The sequence below is a fragment of the Diplotaxodon limnothrissa genome, linkage group LG23 (genome assembly GCF_057381915.1).
Source record: "Diplotaxodon limnothrissa isolate DT_005_m linkage group LG23, D_limnothrissa_male_GT1.1, whole genome shotgun sequence".
NCBI classification, from domain to species: Eukaryota; Metazoa; Chordata; class Actinopteri; order Cichliformes; family Cichlidae; genus Diplotaxodon; species Diplotaxodon limnothrissa.
The window spans coordinates 6776957-6795227 of NC_140617.1; the positions used below are offsets into that span (position 1 = coordinate 6776957).

The following is an 18271-nucleotide window of genomic DNA, read 5'->3' on the forward strand; positions in this document are numbered from 1 at the left end:
TAGTGGAGGCATAATTTAAGATGACTGGTCAATACTAGTTTGTTGACTTGTCTCCAAATTAGAAGATGTTTAGTTATGGCAGTTTATGTTGCTTTATTAAGTTCTCTGAAAAACTCCGGCTAAACAGGGGGACATAAATGACAATTCTTGTCTCACATCTGACCTACTGTAAATTTGTAAATGCAGTCCCCGTGTGTGGTCAGAGCTAATTTCTGTTCACTTCCTTTAATTTGGAAGTCTCCCTGATCTTATTCATTGCTATGACAGCTTGGATTGCAACTAAATCAGATCCAATATAGTGGCTTATTTTAGGCGATGCTGTCATCCTTTATAAATAAAATTGCTGTGCTAATATTTTACACAGTGACATTTGCAAGTGTATTCGTGTGGGAAATGATTTTATGAAAGTCTTGCTATTTATTAAAACAAGAAGCGTAGTGAAAAGTGAGACATTTTATTGTTTATGAAAGAATTTAATTCCTCTCTGATGGCTGGTAGCTCATGTCACAACTTGTCCATCCTAAAGTCAACTAGATATCCACTCCAGGTAGTTTTGTCTTGTGTGTTTGCGCGTGTGTGTGTGTGTGTGTATGTGTGTTGAAGTGCTACTGATGTATTTCTACACTGGATAAGAAAAGTGTAAAGAATTGTATTGTTACAGGGCTAGATATAACAATGCCATGACTATATTAAATATAAATACACTGTTAAATAACAAAGAATGGCAGAGTGATGACATTGTGAACATTTGGCCTGAGTAGAATCACAACCTTTTTAAATTAACTTTCACAAATAAAGCCAAAGATATTTACATACTAAAGCCGTCTCAGCCATATGCACATTGAATAAGCACATTGTTGCACAGGTTCTTGTTCAGTCGGTGGGTTTGTGGGTTTGGTGCTGGGGGTCGGTTGTTGCCCCAGAAGTCCAGGAAATCCAGTAGAAACGGTAGACAGTAGGTGAACTATTTATTTCCTCTCACTGTTTGGCAGGTCTTCTCAGCACTACTTTAGATTGCATTAATTTTCATGCTACCACGATTAAACATCGCAGTTTATTCAATGCCCCATCCTATGGGGAACACTTTCAATAAGTCGCCATTAGCTGCTCAGAAGAAATCTCATCACTGTAGTAAATAATAATTTCCCTTTATAACATACTTAATCTCAAGAAGAGTGAGTAAAATAGGACACAGTCATACTAAAAGGCCTCAGGGAACTTCATAGACTGTCCACACTGATAGATGGAGAGTAGTTACTTGGGGAAGGCGGTGGTATCAGTCTTCATGTTAACTAGCCACAGAGTGGACTGTTGGCCATAAACATGTCGCTACCTCTTCCTCAGATGTGGCAGAGATTCCTGCTTCTGCCTTTACGGGATTTATTTATTTATGGGTAGAGAACGATAAGGATGGAGACTGAGATGCATCTGAAAGAACCACAGTTCATTGTCCTAGTCAATTGGCCGCATCATGAGGCGGACTGATTTTAGGGAGTAGAAACCGCCCCCGTAGTCTGCCCAGAAGATTCCATCCTGAAACTTGCTGCGGTAAACTCCCCCGCTGTACCACACCCCATTCAGATTGGTCTGTCCGCAGGCATTGTACCACCAGCCGCCCTTGTGGAAGTGGGCGCAGTTACCTAATGAAGAGAAGAACCCAGGCTCAGAAAATAAGATCAGAGTAATGCATGAATTATTTCAAACTAATGTAACCAATATGTCCCCCTACCAGAGAAGGAGTCCTTGTCACGATCGAGCGTAGTGAACTGTTTGCCGTTGTGACTGCTAAAGGAGTCACCAGCATTGCCCTGGTAGGTGCCTAGCCTCAGCCGGTAGCCCTCCTTCTCAGACTCCAGATGAAAGCTGCTGTACTCGGCATACACCTTCTTTCCTGTCCAGTCTTCCAGCTCTATCATCAGCTTGTAATCACCCTGTTTCGTAAGATTGTAGATGTTTTCCAGGCCGAGCCAGTGTTCGCCATCTATGTTACCGAAGCCTTTCTGCAGGGGACAGGCACCACATTATGACAGTACGACAGTTTCACTTGTGATTTCAATGTCACTACTTTTGTACGTGTAGCACTAATTTACGTAAGCTGGATACTGCGGTTTAGCTAAATGGTGAATGAATAGATCTTTTGCTTCTGTGGTCAGTGAAGGCAAATCGTTTCCAAAGAACACAAACATTAAAATGGAGTGAGGTTATTATGAATTCTTGCCAGGGAGCTGTGTTTATATGAGTTTTCTCCTTGCAATCAAGTGAATTGAAATCAAATCTGTTTCCCATTGAAATGATAATGTGTTAAGATTGTGATCTGCGGTTTCTCACTCTACAAATTTGTTGAACAGCAAAGCCAGCGATGATTTGGCAGTGTTTTAGATGGAGAGTTGAATGCAGCAAGTGGAGAACTGCACAAGTGTTTTCTGTCTCTAATCCAATCACCATGACCGTATTAATACATGAATCCAAATTTTATGACTCAAGGAGAACTCCTGCAATTTGCCTTCATCACATACAGAGAAAACGGAGGTCAGGCATTTTGATAGAAATGACACAGGAAAAAAGGTCATCTTATCTCATAAGGCTGAGACATGGGAAGTAGAGAAACAGGGGTCATTTCCAGTGGGGTTGAGAGGGGAGCTGCGTTTCCCTCTCAGCCCTTGGGGCTCTCTTATTGCATACATTTGTCCCTGGATTCAGTTCTTGGCTGCAGTTTCAGTGTGAGGAAATCCACCACTAAGCTATTTACACTGTTTGAACAAGTGCTTGCTTAGTGACCTTAAAATGAACCTCAGAGACTGGGCTGCTAAGGAAAGGGGTGGGCTGCACAAACTTACTAATTTTGTTGGCATTGCTCTCTTGAAGGTGGGACTTGTGAAAAGAGTGATACGGAGTCTCTTTATCTGTCACTTTATTTTTGGGCCATTGGCATAAGCAACTAGCCAATCATAGGTTCAGTATAGATTTTATGATCATCTGCAGGGTAAGCTACATATTCTTGGCTAGTGGCCCTAAACCTACTGTTATTGTACATTTGTGTCCTTGAAATGCCAAATTCTTATCACATGTCCTGTTAGACCTGCTGTTACTTCATTAATCTCCTTTTCCGTAAACTTACCTTGTAGTTCTCCCAGTTGCGGAAGAAGTTAACAGAGCCATCTTTCCTCCTTTGCATAACTGTCCATCCTCCATTGTCGAGGCCATGCTCGCACCAGGCTTGGATCAGTCGGTCACTGCCGTTTGCCTTAAGAAGGTACATACCACTGGTGGTGTAGCCTGCCTTTCGCACCTGGTAGCAGTCATTGAAGGGACCTGGTGTTGTAAATGATGTAGAAGAGGAAGATAAATGAGCGGTTCTTATTTGAACATTAATATTGATGAACACTCATTTGTGATATTTTAATCTGCATATAAATTATATTGTTAATATTGAGAAACCCAAGTGGTGATTTTAATAGGTGATAATTTTGAGGACAAGGGTACGCATGATACTAAGATGAGCCGTAACTTGCACTAAAAAGCCATGTATTACCATATCTTTGACTAACTTACAGAATCTTCATTTTTCTTTATTTAATTATTAAACAACACATATTATCTGACTTGCACACAGTTGGAAACTTCTGAATAATAAGACTTGACTATGTCCTGATTTAAATGTCACTCTTTGTAGTTAACATACAGAAGTCATTATAAACTAGATTAAAAGGGAAGACAAAGCTGGGAATTAATATCTTTGCTCAGACCACCCAAACATCCCACAGTCTGAAGTTACATAAGCTTTCATCTGCACACCAAAGCTGTTATTTAATATTCACCTAGATTCCACCTTCAGTCAAAGCTATGAGGTGGCGCTGCACCAGAGCTGAGCTGAAGCAGCTGAATCTAAACCGGCCACATTTCTTCTTTCTCTCTGTGAATATTTATTAAACCAGTATCAACACAAGCTGGGTCTGTCTGTCTAGTCTAGAGGCCTGTGGTAGACTCTCTGAAAGCACATAGGCACCCAGTATAATACATAGTAGTTGGTTCATCTAGACCAAACTGTGGTGAAGCGGTGCGTATTTATACTTGTATGGAACCTACATGGAAGAGGGGCTGCTAGGACCTGTGGTGGCTTTCTGTTTTACACTTTTCCCTCCTTGTTTCAGATCTATCCTGTCTGCTGCAAAAACTCATCCATAAAAACTCCATAGAAAAAAACAAAATTAAATCTTCCTATTATAACTTTTTATCTCGATCATGAAGGAGCACCACTAATCGAGTGAAAACAGCAGCTGATGGATAAGGTCAGTAAGGATATGGTCAGAATGCTGTTTGTAGTATGTATGTCAGTTCAAATACACTTTAATCGGCTGATAACTAATCAGACAGTTACAGCTTGGTAAGGCAGATGAGGAACTCCACATAGCTAGAGGTAGTTAAAAGGATACGCGGTCTTCTTGTCATTTACAAGTTCAGTCTCTGCAATTTTACCTCCCACGGGCACTTCCTCACCTCGTGCCGTCTTCTACCTTTGTGTTTCTTTGGAGATTTTTTTTCTGCGTGGAGGCTTTTAAAATATGCTCCTCTGCTCTTTGAGCTTAAAAGAAGCATGTCATTATTTGAATGTCAGTGGAGGTGGCGACAGGTCTGTGATTTAAGAAGAACAGTGTTTCACTGATTGATGTGGGCTTTCATGAGAAACCAGACACTTGTGATTAACGCACATTTAAAATGACTGTATAGGCATTAACTCTTGTATAGACTTAAATTTTTTCTTCTTTTTTTTCCCCTTTTTTGCAATGACAGGACAGTGACTGTAAGCTGATGCCTTTTAAACAAAGCAAAAATATCATAATGCTAAGGTCTAACTATGCCGCCCGAATGATCATAAACAGAAAAACTGACTTAATTATTTCCAAAATAGTGTACATCTGAATTTTATGTCATTATTTAACTCTGCCATATGTAAAGCCCAGAATAGGTGATGCTTTGCCATATCATAGATGCAGTTTTATGGCATTGGTGCATGTTTTCTCAAATATTTCCTGATATAAAAATGTGGTGTTTTTTGTTTTTGTTTTTTTGTTTGTTTGTTTTGGGGTTTTTTTTCTCATTCTGATACCTTTTTTTTTTTTTTTAAGGTGAATTTTGGGTGCTTTCATATAGTTTGCCCAGCCGAGGATGTTCAGGCTCCATATATATATATACACATACCTACCTTATAATTCGCCATAGACATGCATACCAAATGACTGAAAGTAAAGGGTAATTTACAAATAAGCTGTGAAATGTATTGGTTTAAACTTGATGATATGATGATGACGATAATGTAGTTAAACTGTGACCCTGTCAAAAATACATTTATTTTGGCCCTTAAATTTGTCTGGTTCTGACCCATCATTTTTTCAGACAGGCTTTGTTTTGCTTTCCCCTTTGTCTGTTTCACCGTTTAAGGGCTTGTATAACCCCTTTCAACATTCTTCCCCATACTTTAATCGCCAGTCAAAATACAAGCGCCCGGACCAAGTTTTAGGAGCCGTTTCCAAGTAGCAGTCTACCTTGCAAATTAGTTTCACATTGGCGATTATCTTTCTCAGATGTCAGGATGGTCAACTTTTTTTTGGAAGAAAAGAACAAAGGAGCATTGTCTATTTAGAGGATTTTATCTGATTAGTTATTTTAGTGCAGGGTTCTCAGACTTGTTGGGCAAATCCAGTAGATGGGTACTTTAACTATACCCTGCCCCTTTACTTATCCAATTGAAGATATATCTTTTCCCATTTTACCAAGTCTTCTTAATGCTGTTAAAAGAGGCCTAATCCCCATCCCACTAATTTAGTGCATATGCTCTGTATCATGCTGCCAATACAAGCAGCCAAGTGGGATCATAGGAATGTATGATTTCACTGCCTCTGTAGCATGCCAAGCATGAGCCAACTGTGCCTCAACAGTACCAACTGTTGCGAGAAATTAGGTTTTGAATTGCGATCCCTAGCTAATTATACTTTAGTAGTTGTGTGTACAATTAGCACAGTTTCTGACAGTTACTTAAGACATCTTACTTTTGCTCAGCGTCAGCCTACTAAAAGTCATTAGATTCCTGACTGTTTTGCAGTCCTCAGTTATTCCTCAGTCTTTGCCTGCTATTTTAAATTTGTACTTGCCATCAGAGGTAAGTGTTCCTTGCGGTGGTGGAGGGTCAATCCCAAAAGGGCTTATTGTAGGTGGGTTGATGCGTGGTCCACGGGAGAACTCCCTGTTGTTATTGTCCCTCTGTATCTCATTGGTGAAACGGTTGTTGACTGGTATATTCTGCGGTACCACCTGCACCAGAGGGGGAACTGCAGGCAGCTCACTGCGTCCCAGCGTCCTCATACACTGCTCCTCCAGTACAGATATGAGAATGGACTGGTTGTTGACCACTCCGGCCATTGTGGCAAAACGGGCCTCTAGCTCCCTATACCTTGAAGCCAGTCGCATCATCTCTGAGGTCACATTGAGGACACGGTTCTCCAGCTGGGCGAGCTCCAAGGAGTTGTCTCTCTTCCTGATGATCTCATGTAGCAGCTGCATATATAGTTGGGTCACCCTGGAGTTCATGTTCCTGCTCTCTTTCCGCAGCAGCTTCATCTCATTCACCAAGTTACCATCCACATCTACCACCAGCTGCAGCGTCTCAATCTCACGGTGCTGTTTGTTGAGCACATCCCGCACATCTGCAATCTCCATACGGGTCACTCTTTCCTTGTCTGGCTCTGGGCCTGTGGTGCTGGCACAGATTGGACCTGATGACAGATATGATTTAAGAGATTAATAAGAAGCTGTTTTGATGTAATGGGAAGCAAAAGAGAGACTAGTTCAACCATATTGTACTAAGGGTACTTTTCGAAAAATAGCATATTTTCTACCTGTGATTCTCTGCTCAGGTACAAGGAAGGTATAAGAGCATTTTTTGGCATCAGGATCCAGAGGAGCTCTTTTACTCCTGTGGAGAGAAGGCTCTTTGGTCCTCCGGGCTTCCCTGGAGCTCCTGCAGTAACTTTCCTGCCAGAGGGAGAGGCAGAGCAAGGCGCACAGACGCCACATCAGCCCTTGCATTGCTGCTGGCTGACTGAATGGATAGATGGGCAGCTGCTGGTACTCCCTCCAGGCCTCCCTGAAAGAACACACGACCTTAGGAGTTAAGGAAACAGCTTTTTCTTTGTGTACAATGAATAAAACACCAGGACTGTTAATTGTTTGCTTTTCCAGAGCAGAGGGATATAGTATTTTGATGAAATGGTATTTGAAGCTTTTTTTTTTTCTTTCTTAAAAAAAGATATCAGCAGACAATCTAATTGTTTAGGAAAGTATCCAGTTGAGAATTTGTCACATACTGCTCCCACAGACTGTTATTTGTGTGGAAATAGTCAAAGAGAGAACACATTTTCTGTCCAGCCAACTGGCTTACGTCTGCTTTCTGTCTTAGTTAGTTCCCCTGCTGACAGACACCCCATTATTCAGAGGTTCTCTTGGTTTCCCCCTATTAAGGAGCTATGATATCTAACTGTTGCTGATTTATCTTTATCTTCATCCTGCCCTTGAATTTAGTTTATCTTCTTTAGTCTAGGACAGAGACTTGGCAAACTCCCATCCTCCCGGCTTCTATAAGATCCTACTTAAAGATGTTTTTTTTTTTTTTGTTTTGTTTTGTTTTGTTATTTTCCCCCAACTGTAGGAATCAGGAACCCTTTTTAGAAATTATGGTACTTCTCAGCAAGTTGACCACAGGAATCAACTTCCAGTTTCTGGATTGTACTGTAGATACTGGAAGCAGCAGAAAATGGATGGCAACTTCATTTATTTTTAAGTTGGGACTTGCAAAGCACAGTCTCTTCTTAGCTTCTTTTCCCCCACAACAGATACACTTTTATTGATATGACACAAAATGGCAACCTAATGTGTTACAGTTACCTGATTCTTGCTGATCGATGCTTACATGGCAGACCCACATCAAGCTAAATGTATCAACAAGCTTTTTAACAATAATGTGCCATGCTGGAGATGTCATCTGCTACAGACATGGGTCGTTTGAGAACAGAGCAGTATAATCTGCTCCATTGTTATCGTATCGTTACCGTATTTGTCTCACCTGTCCTCCAGTGTGATTTTTCAAGTGACAGTAATGAGACAGATTTTATCCGTAGCTGAGCATTTTTCAGTTCTTAGCAACAGGAAACGGTGGTTAGCATGCAGCACAGGCTGCTAAAAAGCACCTCACTAAGCTTCTGGCATTTTTTAGCATAGCGTAAAAACCTTTTGCATACAATTGAGGGAGTACTCCAGCCTTAAGAGGGTGTAAAATGTTGTGGCCATGCACCTCAGTAGGAAATTCAGTGCCACTTGGCTGTATAGTTTTTTTATTTTTATTTTTATTTATTTATTTATTTTTTTAGATATAAAGTCTAGTCCACGTTGTTCCACCATGACATTAAAATATAAATACCTGGCTTCTGACTTGCTACTTCCACAGCTTAGATATAATGTTACTGTCCTTTGTAACTAGGTTGGCTACTTGCACTGGCCTCACCTGAAACACACCAACCACAAATTGACCCTAATGCAGTTTCCTTGACACAGTTAAACATGCCAGCACAGGTGTTGGGTAAGAGGTACTATTTATATTTTATTTAAATTATATTTTCCAAACATGCATGCAGGACAGTCACTAATGGATGTGAGATTAAGTCAGAAATCAATCAAAAATATGTGCAAAGCTGTTTCCCCTTGTGATTTTTTTTTTGTTCTGTTTCTCATCAGCATACAAACACAAAAAGCGCTCTCACAGTCTCATGTACTGCTCAATTTAACACCCGACCTGGTCCTATGCAAGGCCAAGACTTTCTATCCCTCCTAATCCCCTCCATCACTCTTCACAGTCAGTCTTTTCTCTATGCCACATCATTATGGCCTACCCTCCACCCTGAAACTCAGGCGCTGTGTGTCTCCCATATGACGCCATTGTGGTTCTTCAGGAATTCTGGCAATTATGTCACTTGGAACAATGTTGAAAGGGGGCAGAATTACAGTTAGTACTCTAGATCTGCAGGGTGTATGTGTGCGTGTGTACCTTTTTAATGGTATGTTTAAGTTTGTGTGTCTGTCTGTATGATTGAATACTCTGTGTGCATGACTACTCAGAGATGTTATTCATTTTCATGGTTGTATGTTTTTCCAGCAGCTTGTGTGTCTGACAGCGTAACCAGGTACTGTATCCTTGCTGACCTTGGTGAGAGCTGCTAATGTCTTTACCAGCAGCATCAGCACTATCAGTCTTCTCAAGTGTCTTCTCTTCTAAAGTGTGGCTGACTTTTTAAACTTATCAGTTCCAGAAAGTCTTCATATTCATAAAGCGTACGAGGCATGAACAGAACTGTAACATCACAGCTCATCTATCAGTTATTGCCTGCCTTAGCACCTACCTACAGTCCCTTTCTTCTATCCCTTTGCTCTCTCAGCTCCTACCTTCATTTTATTTCCTTCTGTGTGGTGGTTCTGAGTATGAGGGGCCTAGTCTCTTTTCATGGAAACGTAGCATATCAAAGACATTCCAGGAGATGCTGAGAGGTCAGTAGTGTGTTGTAAAGGTACAACATTGACAGTGTTTCACCAGAACAAGCAGAGTGCCCTTTTGAGTAAGAAGGAGAAAAAAAACATCTAAATTGGTTCAGGCCTGTAAGGGTTGTTAAAAGAAAAACACAAAGCTCACCTGTGTTTAAAGAACATCTGGTAACGTATCTTTTTATACTTGTGCAGTAGTACACATCTGTCCATATATGCATGAGTTCACACTCCTTGATTTCTCCTCAGGCTCTGCATTGTGTATAAAAGATGGATGCAGCCATCAGGACATTAACATTGTGTTTTTTGGAGTCAGGAAGCAAGAATGTGTAGTACCAAGTTAGCTTAAGGTCACAAACTTGATGTGCAAGTTGTAGGCTGCAAGTATTATTTCACTTAGAATGTACTGTCAGGTGGTTGAGAAACAGTAGGAGGTTAAAGATGGAAGAAAGTAATGGTGGTAGAAAATGGGTCATGGCCCCTCTTTGCCTTTCAGGTCAGTCATCGTGAACGTAACCTGAGGCAAATCCTCTCATACATAAACTACTCTCATTCCTTTTTATTCTTAACAGAATTCTCTGGCACTTTCTTTCAATGTGAAAGCCCCATCCTCTCGACTTTCCCCCCCTTTTTTCATTGCTTTTCTTCCTCTTTGCTCCCTCTGTTTAGTGCTCCTTCCACCCTTTTCAGTTACAGTTAACTAAAAGCACATGGGAGAATTAGACTGTAAGTAGTATACCAAATAAGAAACATTTAAACCAATTTTCTACTTTAATATGAATAGGATTTATTTTTTTGTTGGTGCTGCTTTACTAGCAAAAAATTGTGTAGTCCATTTGAAACCAGTGAAGGACTGACAAACGGTCACCTCTGCATGCCTTTTCTTTTTTCCTCCATCTTTTTGGCAGTAGTATGATCTCATGCACCTCTGTCATGCAGGGTATGCACTTCCTTATCTATCTTACAGTATCTCACTCCCCTGTCGGCATGTCTCTTTTTGTATGCCCCTGTCTGTGCTGTGGGTTAATTTATTTTCAATCCACAGTCATTCCACTGTATGAACCATTACACTATTATAAATGCAAATTCTGCACTTCAGCTGTAGTGGCACTATATTTTGTTTTATGTTTTTTAGTCATTTTGTAAATGATAAAAAAAAACATAAAGGGGTTCACCGCACTTGCCCATATATGAAAAAAACAAAAACTATACAAAAACAAAATTACGAATTACAAAATGAGAATTGGCGCCATGCTGAATTAACTGCATTTCAAATTGGTCTTGGCGTACTACATTTACATTGACAGCACAATGACAGCCAGTTTCCTCTGGAGAGAAACTGGCTTTCGTCTACCTTTAGATTGTTCGTGTAGAGGCTGATGTTATAATTATATTATCATTGTTGTAAGAGAGGAAATGATCAGAGAAGTCATTAAGTAAGACATCTGTTTACTTTACTCCTGGCAGGGAAAAATTAGCTTGTAATATTCAGATAGACAGCATAATGATTGTTGAGGCTGACTTCACAGAGATGGCCATATGGCAGGCACTCTTATAACCTTGGGTTTCACCGTGCATAATTGCAAAAAACATATATTCATTTGTCACCTAAAGAAAACTATTACAAATATTTATTATAAACTGCCTGCATGGAGATTGTCATACACCTGTAACCAGACACCTACAGGTGTATGACAATCTCCATGCAGGCAGTTTATAATAAATATTTGTAATAGTGTGTACTTTAGAAGGAATGCCAAAAAGACAAGTGATAAATTAAAAGAAAGATCTGAACAACTGCGTGGAGAAACTTAGATGTGAAATGACAAGTGTGCTGTTTGTTAGGCTGTTTACACACAGTCTTGCTCTATATTATGTCCAGAAATTCTGAGAAGAGCCAGTTGATTGTGATTTCATGTGAAGATGGCGGACCTGATCCAGATGTCTGCTCAAGTGGTTACATAAGTAGTTTAACTGTAGTCACAGCCAGTGGAGAAGTACATGTTCCATAAACCAGGAGAAAAGTATAGGCCTAAGTGCTTGAACCTTGCAGTGAGGAGATGTTTGGGTTTACTTGTTTCCTTAGAGCACCAAAGTATGTATGCAAGTATGAGTATAAGATTGATGTAAACCATGCTGTGGCCTTAGAGGCCAACGGGTTACGCAGCGGTATTAAAAGTCTATACAAGGGGATAACTATGAAGGTAATGATGTTTATCCCTCATTTAATGTTTCATAGAGTTGGAGAATTAAATCTGTGGTGCCTTTAAAGCTGTGTTGGTGGCACATGGGAGCTTAATACCTTAATGAGAAACTTTATATTTGTTTTTGCTTCAGTTTGTAACCTCCTGTACATATGTATAATATCAGTCTGCAGCATGTTTGTTTCAGCGCCCACGGTGGGTTTCTAATGTGTCAGTCTCTCACTTGATGGATTGCAGTCCAGCCAGTGGGAGAGAATGACTTGGATAGAATTTATTTATATTTTCAAAGTCAATGTTTTTTCCCAGCCTCCAAAATCCTCTGCTTCCACTCCCTCATCTGGTCCTCAGACTTTCCCACAATAAGTCCAAAATACCTCCAAACACCTCATCACTGGTTACAAAAAGAAGGGAACGTGAAAACAAAATAGGGAAAATAGGGATGAGTGAAGGAAATAAGTTTATTCTCATTCAAGGAACAACGTGGAAACAGCAACAACAACAGCAGCAGCTTTTTTTCTGTTCATGACATCAGACAGCTGAGTTACATGAGTAACTCAAAGTCAAACTTTTCCTGCGCTTGCTGAAACAATAGGTTACAGAAGTGTACGCAGAACGGCCAACAAAGAAACGATCTAACTTGCTTTTGATGAAGGATAGAATGAAAATGTGAGTAAATAAAAGGCTTTGGGAGGATAACTCAGCATGAGTGGGGATGTAGTAAAAGCGCTGACATTATGAAGCAGTTAATGAGAAGAAAAACAAACCAAAAAACCCCCAGCATTCACACAGGAGTGCTAAAAACACAAAACTCGTAAAAGCCTCATCAAAACTGAAGAAACTTTAAATGCCGCTTCTAAAATGGAATACAAATTACATTGCGGTACAGTAAGTAATGGGAATGTTTTATATCAGTTCATGGTGTAAAACTAAAAGGGAAATGAGGGCTGATGCAAAGAATTACAGTAGGATTTTCTTTTTATTAGAAAACCTGAGCCACAAACGGATACTGGAGGTTTTTACTGGAACTTAAGGCAATCACTAAACATAACTTGAATATTAAGTTGATGGTGGCCTGTATTTTTAATAAAACCAACCCTTACTAACAAGTTATTTCAACCTCCTGCTTTTCTAGCTACTAAACTGTCGTCCTTGATGATGCTACCTGAGGCCCTACGGGCCCCCCCATCTGTTTTCCTTCTTCTGTAGGGGAAACTCTATAAACATGTGGGCTGAGACTGTTGTTGGGGTCAGAGGTCTATTTGTAGATTAGGGTACAGTCCCACCCTTCCTCTACTTTGCCCCCACCCACTCATCCGCCCGAAATCAATTGGTCTTTGTGGAAAGCGGGTTTCCCGTCTTACTCTGCGTTCATAACATGCACTTAAATGCACAGAAACTCAGGGTCATCCTTTTGTCTGTGCTGTGCTTAATGTAATGACTGAGATTTCCAACACTGTCATTATTACATGACACTCTTCCTCTTGCTTCCCCTCCTATAGAATAGACGACACACACACACACACACACACACACATCTTTGGCATTATTCATTTTTGTGCATGAAAAAACCAACTGATGACACCATAAACTTGCATCTTCCTTTGTATAGTGTATTTTTCTCAGTCAGACGTGGCTAATTTGTCTTCTCAATGGGTCACGTGAGAAACTGGGACTGTTCTGTGTGTGCTCCACCGATAGGTTGGTATTAATTTTGTGTCTTTTATGTTTATTGATGTAACCCTCCACAACAATCCCAGTTTCTTGGTGAAAATTAATTTAAAATTAACCTAGCTAGGTTGATAGATTAGCTGTAGCTTCACCTTGGCGTGCTCTTTGGTTGATAACTGATAAATAAATGAATATCTGGATTGCTGCTTCAGGTTTTGTGCAGCAAAAATTACTTTCAGGAAGGTCAGGCGATCCAGGAGAGCAAGGAGGGGGGAAAATATTTTTTAAAAAAAGAATTTATATGAATGTTTGTTTGGCTGGATGGTTTAAAATTTCTGATTTAGTACATTCTTTGGCCACTCGTGCATACTTTTCCTTGGTTTTTATTTCTCTTCTGAGTCACACCTAGCCTTAAACTCAAACCTCAGACTTCACATGCTTTCTATTAGCTAAATCAACAAGGAAGAACACATAAATTTGCACACTGCATTACACGCTTGTTGTCCACTGGCTCTACTTAGTTACATGCCTCCACTTCACCCGTCTATTTACCCTGACCTCCTGGCTGACCTCTTCCTCCCTACGGTGACCAGTCTGTTCAGCTGTGTCCAAGCTCTCATTAATGAGCTTCACAGTTCAAACAAACTTTCCTGTGACTATCCTTGACTTTATCCTCCACTAGTTTTTGTATGTCTTTATAAAGTCTAAAAGTTTGTGTGGCTCATAATGTCGGTTTGAGTTTTAAGAGATATGTAATGTGTCAGAGTTGTTGTTCTGTGGTTGGGTTTAACATGTGCACACAGTAGTGCAGGAGCAGTGTTTTTGGATAAGACTTTATCCAGGATGTTATCTTTGTCCGCTTCTCTAATTGGCTGCGTTTTGCAGATAAAATCAGTTGAGACTAGCATTGACACGGGTTAAAAATGCAAGATACGATTGGATGCATGTCTGCTGCCCAAAAACCGCAGCTGTTTGTTGGTGCTGGCTGGGTGAGTTATGAGTCCCGTGCTGAGTTACAGCATAGTCTATGAAGGGACTGGTGGGGAGGGCTGCAGGTAACTGACTCTGATGGGCCACGCACTGCCTGACTGGCTTGTCATGGGACTTTTGCAAACTTTAAATAGAAAAGACATCAAACAGATGTTCTGCTGTGATTTAAAACTCTTAAGGTGAAGGCTATGAGTATGGTTAGTTTATGCGTGGATTGTAAGTAATGACCCGTTTTTAAAGCCTGTCCTTCGTGCAGTCACGGTTCAGGTAGAGCCGAATGCTGGTGCTTCAGCACGGAATGTTCTGGATATTTCTCAGACAGCTGTTCCTGCCTCCCCTTTATCTTTTTTTATCTTTTTTTTTCTCCCACTTATTTTTCCAGCCTGAATTATTAGAGGTATCGATATTATGATTTATTACTCTAAGCGGAAAAATGAGCATGCTCGTGCAGTTTTCTTTCCTTTTCGCCATCGCTCATTTTGCTTTTTACTTCAAACACTGGCTTTTTGAAGGTCTGCGTGTCTCTCACGGACCTTTACAGCATTCACAGATGTGGCTTTGTAGCGAGCAGAATGTTTCCACAGATACCACCAACAGACCAGGACGTAAGCAAAAACATTTGAAGATAATTGTGAGTTGCTGATATGGAAGAGCACCATATTGATGTTATTAGTGTTCAAAGCTTTTGCCATCATGACAAGGTTGGGACTGAAGTGTCTTATGTCCATGGGGTGTATTTGATAGAGGATGTGGTTAAGGTTGGCTTACACTGCTTTTTTATCTTTTCCCTTAACACGACCCTGAACGGGGAGCTTATAAACTGTCATAGAATCTGCTCACTTTTAAGCCTTCCAAAAGGGGCTGTGAGGTGAGATGAGATCTCACCACGTCTGAATGTACAGATGGAACTTATTGGCCTAACCCCGATTTCCACCAGGTTAACTCGGCTACATCCCCGTACCCCTGTTAGCAGCCAGGTTCAGACTGTATTAGGAAACCAAAAGCCAAGAAAAAATAAACAGGCCTAGGAGCAGAGCTCAAATCTCTCCATCTGAGCTGATCACTCTCCCTCAAGTGTTTTGCTGGAATGTCCCAGTTTTCTTTTTTTTGTCTTCTCTCTGGCTTTTTCTTTCTCCTCAGGTAAGGTTTAATGTCATTTTCAGAGCAACTTTAAGATCTTGGATGTTTCTCCATTCTCACATCTAGATGAAACAACTCATTGACTGTATATTTTTTAAAATCATTTTACATAACTGATGTAAATCATGGCCCTGCACACCAGAAAAAGTTGTACTTTCTGAATTCAGTTGTTTTTGCCCTTCCTTAATACAACTAGGATCATAAATTCATAAATTCTCCAGATTTCTTTGTTGGCCTCATATACATTACATATGTTAAATGTATACACGATACACTTCTCAGTATGCTGTACACAGTATTTCTCAGTCAGACTCCAGGGGATAGCCAAAGAAGCGTTGCTAAATGTTTCTGTCTGCAGATGTAACCTCCAGTCACGAAACGTCCTAACCTCTCCAACCTCTCAGCCAGAGCTCTCACAGCTGCCCAGACACACACAAAACACCATCTTGCTGACAGACACACACACTCACTGATTCCAAAATCAAAATTGAAAACAGAATAAAACTCGAGCAGCGTTTACCTTTTTGTTACCAGTAGTGAGATGGATGTTTTCCTGCAGTTATGGTGTCACGTGTATATTATATTCTGTCTTCACCGGGCTGCAGTGCGCAGGACTCATGTCTCTGTCTCTCTCTTTGTCCAAGTCTTCAGAGGTTCTCTCCTCTACTCACTCCTCCTGTTCTGTAGCAATAAATCACAATGCAAGGCTTTAGTCAAGGCCCTACTTCCCGAAGCTCCCTGTGAACTTTCCTGGTGCTCAGACTGGGGTATGGTTCAAAAGCCGGCCACTTCAACAGACTGAGCTCTCACCACTGATGCCTTGAGTTTTTCACAAAGCATGGGGGAGACTAGAAGAGGGAGGGGAAGAAGGAAGAGAAGGGAGGAGAAGGGGGATGAGGGTGTGGGTGTTGAAGATTGCTTTTTTTTTTTTTTTTTTTTTTTTTTCTTTCCTCCCTCCTTTATTTTATTTATTTTTTAGTCGCCCAGCCTACCTCTGATGTCATAAGTGATAAAGAAAAGAAAAGACTGAAAAAGAAAATGGCAGAGCTGCTGATTAAATGTCCCATCCTTAACAATGACCTGTGTGGTTTTTGTATAAGGGAGCAAAGAGACAAGGCCTGTTTGAATTCAGGTGTTTTGCTGAGTCCAGGACTGCTTTGACCTCTTCATCCTTAATTACAGCTTGAAGTTCCCCTCCTTTTGCTTTTCCCTGTAGCAACGAGAAAAGCTGATTGTAATGCTGCTGGGGTTTCGGAGCTTCTTCCTGTAGAGAACAGCTGGATGTGAGAGTCGGAGACCAAAGCAGGCAGATAGAAATGATTCGTGGCACTACTGGTGCAAAATGGTCACTCCAGGTTTACTCTAAGTTTATTTGGACTTAACTTGCTTTTTGTCACCATTGTGATTTACTTGAATGTGTTATTCATACATGTTTAAGCTGTAATGTTTAAAAGATCTTACTTGACCATTTTGGAAGAATTTTCTCCCTGATTTGTGATTGAATTTCTGCCTTCTTGCCATGACTATTTATTTCTTTCCATCTCGTACAAGTTTTGCTGCAAGTAAACATATACAAAGTGCCTGTGTATGCAAACCACAGCTTCTCTACTCATGCTTCTGTCTGCGTGTTCCAGGCAGTATGGATTTGTGCATGACTAACCGCCGTTATCCCTGACATACTCTCAGACAAGAAGCTATAGCGGTTAAGCCTTTAGGATTTCTCTCTTCCTCCTCTTCTCCCCAACTCACTGCTGAGTTGAAAAGCACTTGTAAACTTTTTCTTCTGTTCTCACCCTTTCCCTCTAATTCTAATCAGCTGTGTGTGTGTGTTATCCCAAAAACAAAGTGTGACCTCCTTTATCTGTTGGATCTCCTCCTGCCGTTGTGTGTTTAGGGTCTCTGTCAGCAGTGCTGTGTGTATTACACCATTTTCCATGGAGGGGAGGGTTGTGGGTGTCATGTAGTCTGCTGTGTGATAAGTTTTCTTACATCTGCACCCAATCTCGACCCTGGCGTGTCCAAAAAAAAAAACATTCTGCAAGAAAAATGAAAAGAAGAGGGGACTGTAAGGAAATGCGCACCATCAGTTCAACTTGTTAATAACTCTCTTCAGATTGATGGCAAGCTGCTTCTGGGTTTGTCTTTTAATGTTAATATTTATTTAATGAGAGTAAGAATCTCAGCCAGAAATAGGCACTGAGAGTTTGGTGGGAGAGAGATGGCCATGATTTGGAAAGGCTAAAGAGAAGATCTACTCGGAGCACTTGTTCAGATCCACTGGGGAAAAAAAATCAGAGGGAAAAAGTATTTTTGAAGCTTGAGCAAAGTATATGCAAATTAGGTTTTGCAGGGTTTTTATTCCTGTCTGTTTTTGCCATATCAAACAAGCAGTGTGCAATTACCAGCTGAATGTGACTCCAAGAACCCCACAGCTGCATGACACTTGCATCATGCACCCAAGGAAATCTGGCTCTGTTGCAGTGTCCAGCCTTGTTTGTGTCTACATGTTTGCTTTCTAATGAGCTGAGCTCTGCGTTCGGTCAGGAAAACTCCCTGTGTTCTCCACTGAGGGTTAAAATAACACCTCCAACAGATGGACGCTGTCCTCGTTTGGCTTGCAGGGGGCTCTTGGATCGCTGAAGGATGAGTGCATGAGGGAGTTGTGCTCTGATTCTCTTAATTTA

At 40.7% G+C, this 18271-nt stretch overlaps 2 protein-coding genes across 2 annotated transcripts in view; one reads left to right on the forward strand and one right to left on the reverse strand.

Moving 5' to 3' along the window:
* The window catches only part of ralgps2 (Ral GEF with PH domain and SH3 binding motif 2), a 70529-nt gene that overhangs the window by 42480 nt on the left and 9778 nt on the right, over nucleotides 1-18271 (forward strand). The window lies entirely within an intron of this gene.
* angptl1a (angiopoietin-like 1a) lies at nucleotides 383-16384 on the reverse strand. Its single transcript, XM_085347323.1, has 6 exons — nucleotides 16108-16384; nucleotides 6894-7141; nucleotides 6150-6770; nucleotides 3119-3312; nucleotides 1730-2000; nucleotides 383-1640 (listed from the first exon to the last, which is right to left on the reverse strand). The coding sequence occupies exons 2-6, from the start codon at nucleotides 7081-7083 to the stop codon at nucleotides 1453-1455; spliced, it is 1464 nt and encodes a 487-aa protein (XP_085203449.1). The 5' UTR covers nucleotides 7084-7141; nucleotides 16108-16384; the 3' UTR covers nucleotides 383-1452.

Bases quoted from the DNA above. Each gene is read 5' to 3' on its own strand.
- angptl1a (XM_085347323.1), bottom strand. From the start codon at position 7,083: ATGCAAGGGCTGATGTGGCGTCTGTGCGCCTTGCTCTGCCTCTCCCTC. The intron at 3,313-6,149 runs GCAAGTACAAAT...TTACAACACCAG, and splicing joins AGGAACACTTACCTCTGATG to GTCCCTTCAATGACTGCTAC. The intron at 2,001-3,118 runs GTAAGTTTACGG...TGTCCCCTGCAG, and splicing joins GCAACTGGGAGAACTACAAG to AAAGGCTTCGGTAACATAGA.